The sequence below is a fragment of the Gracilinanus agilis genome, chromosome 1 (genome assembly GCF_016433145.1).
Source record: "Gracilinanus agilis isolate LMUSP501 chromosome 1, AgileGrace, whole genome shotgun sequence".
In the NCBI taxonomy this organism is placed as follows: Eukaryota; Metazoa; Chordata; class Mammalia; order Didelphimorphia; family Didelphidae; genus Gracilinanus; species Gracilinanus agilis.
Genome location: NC_058130.1, coordinates 736,637,699 through 736,654,214, shown reverse-complemented (window position 1 = coordinate 736,654,214; position 16,516 = coordinate 736,637,699). Strand labels below are relative to the sequence as shown.

General features: G+C 47.3%; 1 protein-coding gene across 1 annotated transcript in view; it reads left to right on the top strand.

Annotated features, from left to right (window-relative positions):
- FBN3 (fibrillin 3) overlaps nt 1–16,516 on the top strand; it is a 106,942-nt gene that overhangs the window by 33,247 nt on the left and 57,179 nt on the right. The window contains 14 exon segments of the mRNA XM_044685371.1: nt 1,118–1,393; nt 1,853–1,906; nt 3,056–3,181; nt 3,826–3,951; nt 4,904–5,023; nt 5,171–5,308; nt 6,188–6,238; nt 7,385–7,510; nt 8,269–8,493; nt 8,602–8,727; nt 9,568–9,696; nt 12,531–12,656; nt 12,751–12,876; nt 14,708–14,830. Coding sequence (XP_044541306.1) covers nt 1,118–1,393; nt 1,853–1,906; nt 3,056–3,181; nt 3,826–3,951; nt 4,904–5,023; nt 5,171–5,308; nt 6,188–6,238; nt 7,385–7,510; nt 8,269–8,493; nt 8,602–8,727; nt 9,568–9,696; nt 12,531–12,656; nt 12,751–12,876; nt 14,708–14,830 — 1,872 coding nt within the window.

The following is a 16,516-nucleotide window of genomic DNA, read 5'->3' as shown; positions in this document are numbered from 1 at the left end:
TGCCAAATTGAGAAAGGAGAGGACTCAGCCTCCGGAAGTGTTCAGCCAGGATACTATGGATAAAGTAGATACCTGATCTCCAATGTTCCATTTACACCCCTGATATTATGATTCTGTGTTGCTGTTCCTTTAAGTCAAACACAGCTGCTAGTTTTCCTGGGATGCTTGAAAGTATGAGGAACTAGGAGCAATGGAGGTAGGTCTCAGGGAGGCAGATTCTGGTTCAATAGGAAAAACTTATGGAAGCAAACCCAGCTGTTTTGTGGGAGGTAGTGAGTTCTCCATCATCAGAGATCTTCATAAAAGACTGGATAACCACTTGTCTGGAAGATTATATGAGGTTTTCTCAGATAATAGACTACACTCTGTGTTTCTCTTCATTCCTGAGTGCAGAGGGATGGGGGAGGAAATACAGGGAAGCAGGAAGATACAGAAAGAATGAGAAAAAGGCAAGGGAGATCTAAAGGGAAGGAGGGAAGAGGAGACAAGGGGGATAGCTAAGAGATCAAAAGAAGGCAGGAGTGTGAAAGGCAGAAGAGGGAAAAGGGTTTAGAAAGCAGAGTGGAAGGGACAGGAAGTGGGAAGGAGAAGGGGGAAAGGGATCAAGATATGGAGGGGACAAAATAGAATGAAGCTAGTAGGGATGTGTTGGGGAGGAGGGAAAATGAAGAACTATGGAGGAAAGATGAGAGAGATGGAGGGATGAAAAGATGAATGAAGATGGTAGAGACATGGGAGAAAGGAAGGATAAGGAAGGGAGATGGACTGAAGAAAGATGGGGAAAAAGAAAAAGGAAAATAAAAAAAGTAAGGAAAGAAGGAAAATAGAGTGGAAGGGACAGAAAAGCTAAAGAGAAGTCAAAAGAGAAATGAAGATGGGAGAGACATGGTAAAGAGAAATAGGAGGAAGAAGGAAATGGAGTAGGGATAGCAGAATGAACAAAGAAAGGGATGAGAAGGAGAAAGGAAAAGCCAAAAAAGCAATGAATTTTGTGGGGAATGGGAAAGAGGAGGGACAGAGTGGGAGCAGAACAGGTGGGGATGCTTTGGCATTGCTCCTGAGTCACAGGGGAAGTGTCCCAATTCCAAGTCTTCTCTGCTTTGTCCTTTCCCTATAGATATTGATGAGTGTGAGACTCCTGGCATCTGCATGAATGGCTGGTGTATCAACACAGAAGGCTCCTTCCGCTGCGAGTGCGTGGGTGGCTTGGCCATTGGAGCAGATGGCCGAGTCTGTGTGGACACTCATATGCGAAGCACCTGCTATGGGGCCATCAAGAAGGGCACCTGTGCACGGCCATTTCCCGGAGCTGTCACCAAGTCTGAGTGTTGTTGCACTAGCCCTGACCATGGCTTTGGCGAGCCGTGCCAGCCCTGCCCAGCCAAGAACTCTGGTCAGACCCTGCCTTTCTCTGCCCTTCCACCCCCTGCTATTTCTAGTGTCCTTTATATCCAGTCTTGACCCCAGCTCCTAAAGTCCTTAAAGGCTGATGTTGATTTGGACTCTGTGATTTGGTTGCTTCTGGAACCATCTATTGAAGCCCTGGAGTGGAATAGCTTTCTTCCACATCAGCAACTCTAGCGGGAGAAGCTTTGATGGGAAGTGGGAGGAGGAATGGTGCTATTGTGCTGGAGGAATCATTCTTAGGAGTATTCACTCTTCTGGGGATAGTCAATCCCCCAAGGAAGTCACTATCCAGAGGTTCCTCTGAGGGCTACTCACTCTTGGGGAGAGGTTGTTGTCTCAGAGGATAGAGAAGAAAGAGGATGACTTTTATAGACCTGTGGTCAGTGCTTTGGGCTAGAACCAAAGTCCCTATCCCTCTTCCCTTTTTTCCTCTTCTTTTCTCCAGATGAATTCCAGGCTCTCTGCAGCAGTGGTCTTGGAATAACAGCAGATGGTAGAGGTGAGTACTGACTCCCTAGGAACCCCCAAGTTGAAGGTGGTCAGAATTTAAAGGAAAGGAATTATGATACTGTCTAGATCTGATCTGGTCAAAATGAAGTGACCTGAAATGGAGCCAAGGATGGGTGACAGAAAGGGCCTTAGATCTCTTCTTTTGAAGATGCCAATAGTAAAAACAGGCTAGAGCTGCTGTCAAATCCTTCTTCCCTGAACCAAATGTACAAAATTCCCAAACCTGGCAGAAAATGAAATCTTGAAAGTGAGCACAGTATTTTATTTTCTCACAGACCACAAATACAAACAAACAAAATGGCTTCTCTTTAGAACTGTTTTCTGCCTTCTCATTAGAGCTGTTTTCTCACCTGAGTATAGTGAAATTGTTGAAGGAAGAAAGACATTTCCCAAAATTTGACTTTGTCACTGATCTTGTGGAATTTGAGGTGAATGACTTTTGGGGGCTAAGAATCACAAGTTGGCTGAGCATAAGGACAAAGACTGGAAGGGGCATGATTGTGAAATAGACTGAGCAAGTCGATCCCTGCCTCAGTTTCCTTATCTTAAAATGAAGATGTGAAATAGATGACCTCTAAGGTTTCTTATAGCTCTTGTGAGATGTCTATCTAGATGGCTAGATGGCCCAGTGGATAGCAGATTGAGTCTGGAGTGAGGATAGACTTGAATTCACATCTGAACTCAAACATTTAAAAGCTGCATAACCCAGAGCAAGCCATTTAACTTCTGTCTTGCCTCAGTTGTTCTAAGGATCAAATGAAATACATTTTTAAAGGGCTTAGCACAGTGCATGGTACATAGTGATACTTAATCAATGTTTGTTTTCTTCTATGATTCTGTGACCTTTGTCACTTACTAACTAGGTGACCTGAGCAAATCATCTGACCTCTTTGAAACTATATCCTCCTCTTCTCCCAAAGGAGAGACAAACACTTGGGAACCCTTCAGGTGTCATAGGAGTATTAGCTACTAGTATTAGTTTCCTTTTAGTTTTCTCTCAAGTTTTAGAATGAGATTCAAGGTGCAATAGGGATTTTATGGCAAATCTGGTCAGTGTGAAGGTGGACGGGTGAGGGTATGGAATTCAGGCAGCTTCCCAGAGAAAAGTAAAAGGGCTTCCTTTTCTTTGCTACCTCAGATATCAATGAATGTGCCTTGAACCCTGACATTTGCCCCAACGGTGTATGTGAGAACCTTCGGGGCAGCTACAGATGCATCTGCCACCTGGGCTATGAGGCTGATCCCCCTGGCAAGGAGTGTGTGGGTATGTGGGAATCAGCATCCCCATTCTTTAGGTTGCTCCATTCCTCATCCTCCTAGTTCCCCATTCTTTCTTCCTTTTCTTCTTCTTTCCCCACTTATTCTTGTTCCATTCTTTTCATCCTTCTGTATCCCCCTCCCTCCCCTTCCATCTTCCTTGCCCTGGCCTCTATTTCTCATTCTCTCCTTTTCCAGTCTCACACTCCTCTAACCTCTTAACCTTAATCCTAGTTGTCCCAGTCATCTCTCTCTTCCCCTCACCCCCATCATCACACTGTCCCACCTCCCTTGCTTTGCTTACTGCCTCGCCATACACACACACACACATTCCTATCCCACTATCTTGTTATCATTCTGTCTTCCTGTCCCTTCCCTCCTTTCCCCCATTCTCTAATGCCTTTATTAGTCCTTTTTGCCATGTGTATGCATCTCACCAGCCTGACCCCCAGTTAAGCTCTGCTTCTCTGGTGGGGCCAGAGCATGCATTCAGCCCAGGGTTAGAGACTGGACTGAATAAAGCTGAAAGCAGAGCTGGGAACCAGAGGTGGAACAGTCGGGAGTCATCCCTATTTCTGGAAGCTCTTGCTCTTCCTTGCTCTTCCTCATGTGCTATTCCGTTATAAACCTCATGATTTCCTTCCTTCCCAGATGTGGATGAGTGTGCCCTGAACCGCCTCCTTTGTGATAACGGGCTCTGTCGGAATACCCCGGGCAGTTACACATGTACCTGCCCCACAGGCTTCACCTTCAAGACTGAAACAGATTCCTGTGAAGGTGAAACACACACACACACACACACACACACACACACACACACACACACACACACGCACGCACATGAGTCCGTGCATGTGTGCATTTACTGGTAGTCTCATTGTTGAAAGGGGTTTAGCAGGATTTCTATCCCCATCCCATCCCTGACTGGGCCCCCCCTCTACCAGACTCCTAGCAAGGGGTCATCCAGCCTCTTCCTGAAGCTCTCCAGTGGTGGGATCCCCCACCTCCTGAGGCAGCCTACCCTCTCTAGGACAACTTGATTCTTCTGAAGTCTTCCCATCTTCAACTTTTTATCCATTGTTCCTAGTTCTGCCCTCTAGGCCAAAACAAATCAAATCCCAATCCAGGAAGTTCCTTCTGGATAGAGAATTGGATGTAGAGTAAGGGAGACCTTGGTTCAAATGCATCCTCAGACACTTACAAGTTGTGTGACTCTGAGCAAGTCATTTAACCTCTGGATCTTAGCTCAGAAATAAAGGGATTGGATTCTGTAGTTGCCAAGATCCTTTCCAATTCTGAGTGGATAGTCCTATGATACTAGGATCATACAAGACTGCTATCCTGCTGCCCTTGAGCCTTCTTATTAATCATGCCTAGTTTCTTTAACCGATCTTCAATAAAATGAACTCAAGGTCCTTCACTACCAAGGGCCATCCTGCTCTGTGCAAGTGTGAGCACACACACACAAAGAAATACCCACGAACTCTCATTTACCCTTACAGACTCATAGGTTTGCACTCATATACAGGTATATGTTCACTCAAACACATATGACCCTGACCGCCATTCTCACACACCTACTGAATAATGAGTTTCCTTTGACCACAATGGGGAAGAGGCTGGGGCTGGGACTGGGGCTGGGACCAGGGCCTTCAAGGATTCTCCTTGGAGAGAGGGGCTTCTCCCATCTCTGGGGTTGTGTTTAGGACCCAGGCCTGTCTTCCCACAGATATTGATGAGTGCCTATCCAACCCTTGTGTGAATGGGCTGTGCCGGAACCATGCAGGCTCCTTTGCCTGCGAGTGTTCCCCAGGCAGTCGCCTGGACCCTGCTGGCAACGTCTGTGTGGGTGAGCATTACTTTCTTCTCTAATGAAATTGTCCCCTTGTCCATCTGTCTGCCCATCCTCCAAACCCACGTGGGCCACAGGTGGAGGATCCCTAATAAAGGCTCCAAACACCACCCTTGCTCCATTGGCTCCATCTCTGCTCCACAGACAGCATGAAAGGCACATGCTGGCTACACATTCAGGACGGCCGCTGTGAAGCCAACATCAATGGCGCTACACTGAGGTCTGAGTGCTGTGCCACCCTAGGAGCCGCCTGGGGCAGCCCCTGCCAGCTCTGTGAGACAGGTAAGTGGTGGGTCCAAAGCAGGGGACAAGGGAAAAATACCAGGGTTTCCCCCATTCTCTAGGAGCTGGAGAAGAGACTCAAAAGCAAGGGTGAGCAGAAGTTCAGAATAAGAAAAAACTTCCCAACATGAAGAGAAATCCAACTATGTTACAGTTGTCTGCCTTGATGTATATCGTAAGCTCTCCATCACTCAAGGCCTTTAAGCAAAAGTGGAAACTCATTTTGTTGTCAATGATATCATAGATGGGATTCCTCCTTGGCTGGGACTGAAGGGCCTCGTTAGTCCCTTGCAATCTGGTATGTTTGGACTCTTGTATATGGGACCAGGGAAGGAGCCAGGGCCAGCTCTGGTATCCACACAATACTGGGGATGTGAGCTCTGAGCAGGTCGTATCTATCAACCTGAGGCCTGAGGTGTATAACTTTCCCAGAGTTCAGAGTCTTGCCTTGGCCAAGGTTATCGAGCCTGGTGACTGGGGACAAAGGGCTACCTGGGACCTCTGAGGAGTATCCCTGAGAAGATGGGGAGAGTGTCAGGCTTGCAAGTCACCCAGCTTTGCCACTTACTATTTCAAGTAACTCTTGGCAAGTCCCTTTCTTTCTTGAGGGTAGTTTCCTGATCTTTAAAATGAGGGAACTGAACCAGAGGATCTCTGAGTTTCTTTCCAGATTCAGATGATCCTCTGACTGCCAGGGAAATGTTCCTTCTCACTGACCTGACATTCTCTGAGGGCCATTTCTCTATGGAGGGTTCTAGCCAGGGGTGGGACAGGAGGGTCAGGTGGAAGAAAGGATTATTGGTTTGGGGCTCACATCTAAGCCAACCTGTTTGAGGAGGAGGGGAGTAAAAATGATGGAATCACTAACTTTCCTTCCAGACCCAGCCTGTTCCCGGGGTTTTGCTCGTATGAAAGGCCTCACCTGTGAAGGTAACTCTTCCCTGCCCCTCTCCTCTTCCCACCCTGATCTCAGAGTAATCTCCCTAATCCCTCTTCCTAAAGCTGGGGGCAATGAGGCCCAAGACCTGACAGATGTCACCATCCCTTCTTTCTTCCCTTCCTTCCTAGCTGTGTGACCTTAGGCAAATAGCTACCCTTCTCTTTTCTTTATCTGTCATAAGAAGGTGATACTATTTATCCTTCCTTCCTTCCTGGGATCATTATGAGAAAAACATTTTCAAAGTTATGAAATAGTCTAGCAGTGCAATCTTTTATTCTGTTTTCAGTGGGCCATAGTTCCTAGGGTGCTCCCCTCTAGATTACATCCCCTGAGGTGTATGGGATGTTCAGGAAAGACTAGCACCTCTGGTTTGAGGACTTGCTGAGCCCTTTTAGGGTCATCCTCTCATCTAACTCTCACTTGGGACTCCAAGAAGCTGCAGTGTGCACTCACCCCAGTAAAACCATCTCAGCAGATAGGCTAATCCAGGTTAAGAGTGCCAAGAGGCCTCGAACTCATCAGTGAGTTTAGGGGAGGATGTCTACCTCAAGAGTATGAGGACTTCCTCCGGCAGAACAGACAGATGAGAACAATTTGTTCCAACTGGGGCATGAATAGACTTTGAAGACACCAAGGTCATCTGCTACATCTCGGGCCATCCCAATCAACCTGACTTCTGCCTTGTCACTGGACTTTGAGGACTCTGGAAGAGAGAGTGAGACCAAAGACTCTGCTACTCTGCCTCACTTAAATCCAATCCACTCACGAGTCATCACCCCATGAAGGAAGAACGACGACACTCATTGAACTGAAGGCAGTGCTCCCCTAGCCCTATTGCCCTGCCTCTTCATTTGCTCTCATGCTCTTGTTCCCGTAGCACGTCTTCCTTTGTTCTCATTGTCAGGGCACTGTTATTATGTCTTCTTTGCAAAAGAAAACCTAGGCAAGGAGCTGGACCTGAACCAGAACCAGATGCCCATAGCCTACCCCTCTGCCCTGACTTGGGCCTCTCAGATATTTTAGACACCCACAACAGCCGTAGCCCTCACCTCTATCCTCTAATCCTCCCTAGTCCTCTTTTATCCCTCTCTTCCCTCAAACATCCCCTTCTCTTGTCTGTCTTGTCCCTTCCCCAGATGTAAATGAGTGTGAGGTCTTCCCGGGTGTCTGCCCCAATGGACGTTGCCTCAACACTGCCGGCTCCTTCCGCTGCGAGTGTCCTGAGGGCCTGACCCTGGACAGCACAGGGCGAGTGTGCGTGGGTGAGTGAAGATACCATTTCTGCTTGGCTCATCAGCCCATGGGCTCACTCCCTGGGCACAAGAAGGGGCATCGCTGGGGACTTTGGCCCAGTCGCCCATCCTGGGGATCTCTCACAAGTACCCAGTAGAAGGTTTTCCTTCTTTAGGGAAATTGCCAAAACAGATAGAGATCTCATGAGCATTATCATTCCTATCTCCTGATGTTCCTAGATTATACTTTAATCTTATGTGTGAACCTTGGCTTGACAGTCAACCCAGCAAATATGTGTTAGGTGCCTACCAGATACAAAGTCCTTTATAGCTCTGGAAAGCAGTCAGTTAAAGCTTACTACGCAGAAATAAACATTAACGTGTTTGTACTTCATCCTGAAGCTCAAATTCTCCTAGCAATCCAGATCATTTCAATAAATTTTTACATTTATTTTTCAATTATCAAAATTATCAACAAAACCTAAGATGTGGACGGCTCTGAGGTTAGGGTTTAGGAGACCAAGAATGAATAAGACATAGTCTCAGGTGTGCACTGGCTGAGCTGTGCATGTGTGTGTGTGTGTGTGTGTGTGTGTGTGTGTGTGAGAGAGAGAGAGAGAGAGAGAGAGAGAGAGAGAGAGACAAGAAGGGAGGGAAGGAGGGCCACAGGAGGGTAGAACACTGGATTAACTCAGAGGAATCCTAGATGACATAAAGGGGCTGATACCCATTTCAGGCCAGATGTGACCCGTAGTGATCTCCCCTTTTCTCCTTCTCACCTTGGGCAGATGTGAGGGTAGAGCAGTGTTTCCTGAAGTGGGACGAAGATGAGTGCTTAGCCCCATTGTCAGGCAAATATCGGATGGACATGTGCTGCTGCTCTGTGGGGGCTGCCTGGGGGGCTGACTGTGAGGCGTGCCCAGAACCTGGCTCCCCAGAATTCGCTATCATCTGCCCTCGAGGCCCTGGTTTTGCCAGCAGGGATTTCCTTTCTGGTCGGCCTTTCTACAAAGGTAAGAGGGCCCAGGATAAGGCTTGGGCAAAAGGGAAGGAGACTCTCTCTGGACAGAGTATGACTAATCCTGCTTTTCTCCTTCTCTACTTCCCCAACATCCCACCAGATGTGAATGAATGCAAGGCCTTCCCAGGCCTCTGCACCCACGGCTCATGCAGGAACACTGTGGGCAGCTTCCGCTGCATGTGTGGCAATGGCTTTGCCCTCGATGCTCAGGAGAGGAATTGCACGGGTATGTTTCTGGTAGTTCTGTCCTCAGAGGCCATGTCCCAAAGACGGGCATAGATATAATTCATAGGGACTTGTGTGAGGCTTTTGTAGCTGCCTCTAACTCACTGAGTCTCTTCTTCCCCAGACACTGACCAGTGTCCTGTCCTCCCATGTGGACTAGTATTTCTTCTCCTTGGCTTTGACCAATGTCTTCTCTTCCCCTTGATTACTAATAAATGTCTTCTGTCCCCAAAACACTGGTATCTGCTTTTCCCAGCCACCAGTTAGAGTTTCTTCTTCCTCAATTGATAAGCAGTGTGTCTTGTGTCTCCTGTCCTCTGATTCCAGTGGCCCCTCCCCCCTTGACCTTGGCCTGTGTTTCCTCTCCCCAAATATTAAACACCGTTATCTAATCTCTGACACTGAGGAGTGGTTTCTGAAACTTGATGAGTATCTCTTCTCCTCAGTCTCCTCTTTCCTTGATCTTCATAAAACGTTCCTTTTCCCTAATACTGACCAGTATCTCCTCTCCCCTCCCCATCACTAACTCTTAGTATCTTATACTCTCTGACAAGGGCCAGGGTTTTCTTTCCTACGGCCCTGGAGCAGTGTCTCCTTTCTCCAGGCACCATCCTCCTCTCCCTCTCCAGTTATCAGTGCCATCCCCTCCAGTGACACAGTTCCTCCTCTTCCCCTCCATCAACTAGGGACACCTTCCCCCACCATGACCACCAAGTACCTCCTCTCCCTCCCCAGTGAACACAGTCTCTTTTCCTTCCCCAGTGGACAGGGCCTCCTCCCTCTCTCCACTAGGCAGGGCCTCTTCTCCCCTTCCAATGACCAGTGCCTTCTCTCTTCCCAGATATCGACGAGTGCCGGATTTCCCCTGACCTCTGTGGCCATGGAACCTGTGTCAACACTCTGGGCAGCTTTGAGTGCGAATGCTTCCAGGGTTATGAGAGTGGCTTTATGATGATGAAGAACTGCATGGGTAGGCTGGCATCAGGGACAGAGACCTGAAGTCATAGCCTGAGATTTCTCATCACGGTTTGAAAGATGAATCTAACACTCTGACTAGAGCAGAGGAAGCATTCCCGTCCTCACACGTACCCACAAACCCTGTGACATCTTCAAGCACTCCAGGAAAGCTGAACTAGTGAATGGCTAGCTTAGGTTGCTTATCTTCTCCATCACCCAAATCTTGGGGGAACCTCTTTCTTGGGTAGCTAAGACAGGAATCAGGAACATCTGAGTTCAAATCCTGCCTCAGGCACCTATTGCTGTGTGACCCTGATCAAATCACTTAAATGTTCTCTGCCTCAGTTTTCTCATCTGTAAAATGGGGGCGATGATTTTAGCACCTACCTCCCAGGGTTGTTATGAGGACCAAATTAAATGACTTATGTAAAGTGTTTGTAAAACTAAAGGCACTATACAAAAGTCAGTTATTATTATTGTAGTTCTTGGCCTTTTTTCTCTTCTACCCCAACCCTCCTCACAGTGAGTCACTTGTAGCCTCCCACCCAAGACAACTGTTGAAAATGCAACTATTTGACATATTTGTGAAGAATCTCAGGGCACAAGCTTGGCCCGGGCTGGCAAAATGCAGGAACACCTCCTAATTAAATAGTCCAGCCTGGCCCAACTGTGAAGATGCCTTCTGAAGAGACACTTCCCTTGCACAGACAGGCATCTTTGCCCAGTTTCCTGGAGCCCAGCCCCAGCCCAGTTAGCCATTTTCCTGGATCTCTGGCAAGTTGACTTTAGGATTCTGAAAGCATAGAATTCATAGCCAGATGGAACCTTAGTAGGGAAATGTAATCCAGCCCTCTCGTTTTACAGATGAGGAAACTCTCGATGCAAGTCAGTTCCCCCTCTGCAACTTAGAGGCTTAGCTTCTCTCCTGGCGGGACTGAAAGGGTTAGAGATTTGCACAGGGTGTCAAAGTAATGCCTTGAACTCATGTCTTATTGGCTCTGAAGCTATCTCTCCACTAAACCTCTCAAATGAATAAATAATTAGAATTATGATAATAAAATAATCATACTTAGTATTGATTCTAAGACAGAAGGTAAAGGTTTCTTTTAAAATAAACATATCTATATTATATTCCTGTGATCTTTTGGTTACAAAGAAAGGCACAGATACCTCATCTGTAAGATGGGAATACTCATCATAGTGCTGGGAGTAGGAAGGCTCTTTATGAACTTTACAGTGGTTTAGACATGAAAACTATGATTTTCACATTTATTCTCTTTATCTGGAGTTACCCAGCTTGTCAAGAACCTGTGCCTGTGTTAGTCTTCATTTCCAGAAGCTGTCCCTCATCTCAGACCACTGACTCTGTAACCAAGGATTCCATCCCCTAAGAGGCTCTCTTGGGGGAGACAGAGAGTTCTCCCTGTTTCCCCTCCTACATCCCAAATGCTAGTGTTCTTGTGCACTTCCAAAAGGCGTCACACCCATTCTCACATCTAGTGGAATGGGTTGCCTCAGGAGGTCGTTTGTTGTTGACTTGCCCAGGGTCACCCAGCTAGTAAGTGTGTGAAGCTGAATTTATTAGCTGTGGGATCCTGGTCAAATCATTTAAATGTTCTCTGCCTCAGTTTTCTCATCTGTAAAATGGGGGTGATGATTCTAGCACCTACCTACCAGAAAGATGACTCTTCCTAACTCAAGGTCTGTTACTTTATCCATTGCCCCATCTAGCCGCCCTGGAGTAAGTATCACATAATTGTTATCTTATTATTACAAAGTGTCCCAAAACACCTAAATGTGCCCAGCTGAACTGATCTAAAGCATGGTTCTGACGGTGTCAGTCTTCTACTCGAGAAGTTTCAATGGCTCCCTACTGCCCTTAGGATAAAATGCAAACTCCCCTGTTTGGTATTTTAAACCTTTAAGTTCCAACCTATGTCTCCAGACTCATTTCACATTAAATCCCCTCCTGAACTCTGTATTCCAACCAAACTGGAATGTTCCATTTGGCTGAAAAGTGAGTAATGTACAGTAAGTAAGCCTTGCAATGTGAGCTGGAGCCAGCCTAGAAAACAGCCATAGGGTCCATTTGACTGGGACCCAGAGTTCATAAGAGTCAGATGAACTAAGCCAGGAAATATGGATTTACAAAGCACTTTCTCATAGCAACCCTATGAGGTAGGTAGTACAAACATTATCTTCATTTCACAGATGAGGAAACAGGCTCAGAGGAGGAAGTGCATTCCAAGGTCACACAATTATGTCTTGGCTCAGAATTTCACAAAATTGTTGAATTGGAAGGAACTTTAGAGATAATCTGGTGGAGGGGGGAGAGAGAGAGAGAGAGAGAGAGAGAGAGAAGAAAGACGAAGGAAGAAAGGAGAGGGAAGGGAGAGAGAGATTTATAACCCTGTAAAATTTGCCAAAGACTTAATAAAAAAATTATCTTATTTTATCCTCACAACCCTGAGAGGTAGGTGCTATTATTATCCCAATATTGCAGTTGAAGAAACTGAGGCTGAGAGGGCTTAAGTGACCGGAGCATGAATCAGGATTTGAACTCAGGACTTCCTGTGCTCTATCCATTATGCCACCTTATACAAGCCCTTTGTTTTACCGACAAGGAAATGAGATTCTAAGAAGGAAAGTGACCTGCTCTGCCAATCCCTTTGTCGTTTAATCCAAAGGAATGTCTCAGATGGGTTGTTTTTTTTGGGGGGGAGGGATGAAGGTCAGGTACATTTACATAGGTGGGGGAACTGGCACCTTGTGAATGCCCATTTGCAGTCAGCCCCTCGCTCTGCCTCTGAATGGGGCTGACTTTGTCCCATTTGTTTCTCCTTCCAGACATCGATGAGTGTGCTCAGGACCCGCTGCTGTGTCGAGGGGGAACCTGCATCAACAGTGATGGAAGCTACCAATGTCTGTGTCCTCCTGGCCATGAACTGTCAGCTGATGGCAACGCTTGTGGGGGTGAGTGGCCTGGGCAAGGCATGGGCAGGAGGCTGGGGGAAGAACCCCTTGGCCCCTGCCTTGGCCCCCCAGCTGTTGGTTGCTTCTTCCTTAGATGTGAACGAGTGCTCTCTCAGAGACAACCTGTGCCGGCACGGGCGCTGCGTAAACGTCATTGGCACCTACCAGTGTGCCTGCGACACTGGCTTCCAGTCTACCCCAGACCGACAAGGCTGTATAGGTGAGGCCAGATTCTAAGCCCTAGGACCCAGGACCCAGGCAGAGGTAACCCCTCTTGCCAACCCTCTGCCCTACCCCGCGATCCCTGCCCCTGACTATCCTTTTCCCAAGTCTGTCCCCATCCTTATCTGTCTCCTCCCAATCCCTGACTCAGTCTGTTTCTCTCTGATCATTATATCCTTTTTTTTTTTTCAGTTTACCCGCTGTCTACCCTACTGCCACCCTTTCCTCATCCCTGCCTCACTCTATTCTACTCTAATTTCTGCCTCATTCATTCTCACCCCCATCTCGATTCTTCTCATTAACTCAGTTTTATCCATCCCAGCCCCTGTCTATCATCATGGCCAATCCTGTCTCAGCCTCTCTCACCTTCTTTTTCATCCCTGTTTCACTGTATTTCAGTTCAATTTTATTGATATATTTTGTTTTTATATCTATACCAAATTCTTTGTGAATTCAAATTCGGCCTCAGATACCTACTAGCCAGGTGACCCTGGGTAAATCACTTAATCATGCTTGCTTCATTTTCTTCATCTGTAAAATGAGCTGGAGAAAGAAATGGCAAACTACTTCAGTATCTTTGGCAAGAAAATCCCAAATGGGGTCACAAAGCTTCAAACACAACAAAAATGACTGAACAAAAGAACATTTTTGCCCCTTCCTCTTCCTATCCCAGTTCAAGTCAGCATTTTTATTTTTTATTTATTTTGATTTGTGTTGACATCTTATGTCTTTTTTTTTTTTTAATTTTTAAACCCTTAACTTCTGTGTATTAGTTCCTTGGTGGAAGAGTGGTAAGGGTAGGCAATGGGGGTCAAGTGACTTGCCCAAGGTCACACAGCTGGGAAGTGTCTAAGGCCAGATTTGAACCTACGACCTCCCGTCTCTAGGCCTGACTCTCAATCCACTGAGCTACCCAGCTGCCCCAACATCTTATGTCTTTATATCACCCTGTTTCCCAACAACTCTCTCACTCCTGCTCCTTCTCTAAGAGATCCATTCTTTATAATAAAAAAAATAACTCATCAAATCTAGCCAAAACATTAACCAAATCTGACCTGATATACAGTATTCCCTAGCCATAGTCCACCTTTCCTCCACCAGAAGGAAAGAAGGGGCATTCTTTTTTTTTTTAACCCTTAACTTCTATGTATTGGCTCCTAGGTGGAAGAGTGGTAAGGGTGGGCAATGAGGGTCAAGTGACTTGCCCAGGGTCACACAGCTGGAAAGTGTCTGAGACCGAATTTGAACCTAGGACCTCCCGTCTCTAGGCCTGACTCTCAATCCACTGAGCTGCCCAGCTGCTCTTAAAGCTCTTCTTTGGAACCAAGCTTGATCATTCTAATTCCCGGGATTCAGTTTGATTTCTTTGCAAAACCCTGACCTTTTGTCTTAGAATTGATACTAAGAATTGGTTCCAAATCAGAAGAGCGGTAAGAGCCAAGCAATGGGGATTAAGTGACTTGCCCAGGGTCACACAGCTAGGAAGTGTCTGAAGTCAGATTTGGATCTGGGACCTCTTGTCTCCATTTCTGGGGCTCTTATCCACTGAGCCACCTAACTATCCCTCAGTTTGATTTTTAACAAGCATTTATTAAGCACCTACTTGGTACCAGGCACTGAAATGAAAGCAGGGCAGCCCTATCCTCAAGGAGTTTACAGACATCATTCCCCAACCTCCCCATCTCCATCTCAGCATATCCCACCCACCTCTACCCCCTACCCCTCTCCATTCCTGTTCCCCCACCCAGACTCCTTCTGTTTCTCTCCCCTTTCCCCATCGGCCTAGAGGCTCCAATGAGAGCTTCAGCTTTGCCTTCTGTCTCCCACAGACACCGATGAGTGCAGTGTCGGAAATGGGGGCTGTGAGACTCACTGTACCAACACGGAAGGCAGTTACCAGTGCAGCTGTGGGGAGGGTTATGCCCTGATGCCCGATGGCAGGGCCTGTGCAGGTAGGTGGCTTGGAGTTGGCCTTCAATGGGGAGGTAAGCTGCCCTCCTGCATGTGGTTCCTCGGTCCAGTCCTGTCCTCAGCCCTTCCTCAGCCCATCCCATGTCCCAGAACCAGGGTGTTTTGGACATGGAACAGCCTAAATTGTGCCTGGATTAAGCAGCTTGGAAGTAATTTTGATAGTTGCAGGGAAGAACATCCCCTTAAAGAGGGTGAAGAGCTGGAGCCCTGACCCTTGACCACCCTGGAAATGATCTCAGGACCCTGAAAGGCCATTTCTAGAGAGGCTGCCAGCTTCCCTCCCCACCTTCCCATCCCCTAACCCAGTGATGGGCAACCTTTTTAAAGAGGGGCCAAAGGAAAGGAAATGCTCATCTGTCAGTCTGTTCCTAAGGCAACTCTTTGGAAGTTTCATTGTACTGTATCCTACTCGTTGTATTCATCAGATTAGGAATAATTTGTCAGATTAGGAATAATGTCAGAGGCTGGATAGAACATTTCAGGGGGCCGCATCTGGCCCACGGGCCGTAGTTTGCCCATCACTGCTCTAACCCTGTCTGACTGCTTTTAATTTTCTTCATAACTAGATGCTAAGATCAATTGTTTCTTCACACTTGGCATCCTAGAAGCCTGATGACAGGGGATGGGTGGGACAGGAAAAATGAGCATTCCAGCCTGCAGATAAGGTCTTTGGGGAAGGAAGGTGAAAGACTTGAAACCAATCTTCTCACTTCCCCTCCCCCAGATCCCTTCAAGAATCTTATTAGAGTTACGGGGGACCTTAGTGAAGGAACGAAGGCCTAGAGTTAGAATCAGAGCAGAGAGCTTTGTGTCTAAACTTTCCAACTCAAAGTCAATGAGCCCATGGTTTCTGCATCCCACTCAAGACAGCTCTTTTTAATGAAATTGGCCTTCTTTGGGGACCTAAGAGTGGCAGTGAGGGGTTGGCCCCACTGAGGTAGGAGTGAGGGACTGACCCTTCCAGAAGTCCCTGGTGTCATGATTCAGGACAAGCAGGTGAAGAGAGATGAGTGAGGGGGAGCCCTTCTAAGAGCATCCACCAGGGCCCCAGATGGACCCCTCCATGCTTGGCTGTGCTCAGCAGGAAAGTGTGAGAAGCCAGGGGAGGCAAAACGAAGATTAAAAGACTAGACTCCCATACCAGACAGCTTGTCTCCCTTCCAGGATCTTGTTCCAATTTAACCTCCTATCCTTGCCCTTCCTCCCAGGGTAGTCAGTTCTTTCAGGTAACAAGAAAATTCTTAGGCTCAAGGAAGGGATTTTCTTCCCTTCATCCCCAAGGCAGCCCTGCCCCTATCTCCCTATTCAGCTCGCAGAGTGCTGTACCACATTTCAAACCAATTCCCCTGCTCATCCCCTGACTTAGGAAAGTTTGAGAAGCCAGGGAAGACAAGACTTCAGGAAGTCCCCAGAGTAGGAAAGGCATAGCCCTCTAGGAGGGACTGAGGTATTCCCTCCCCTCATCAGTCCATGCCTTTCCTGTAAAGTCCTCCTCCTTGGGGGCCAGTGGGGAATGTCCCCCTCCTGCCACTAACCCCTGGGTAGCTAGGCATCTTGGCAGTTCCCCTCACCTGGCACTGAGGTGAGCCGGAGTAACTAAAAAGGCCAGACACTTCCTTCCCCTCTCATTCCTCCTCACTGGGGAACCTATGAAGAGATAGCTCCCA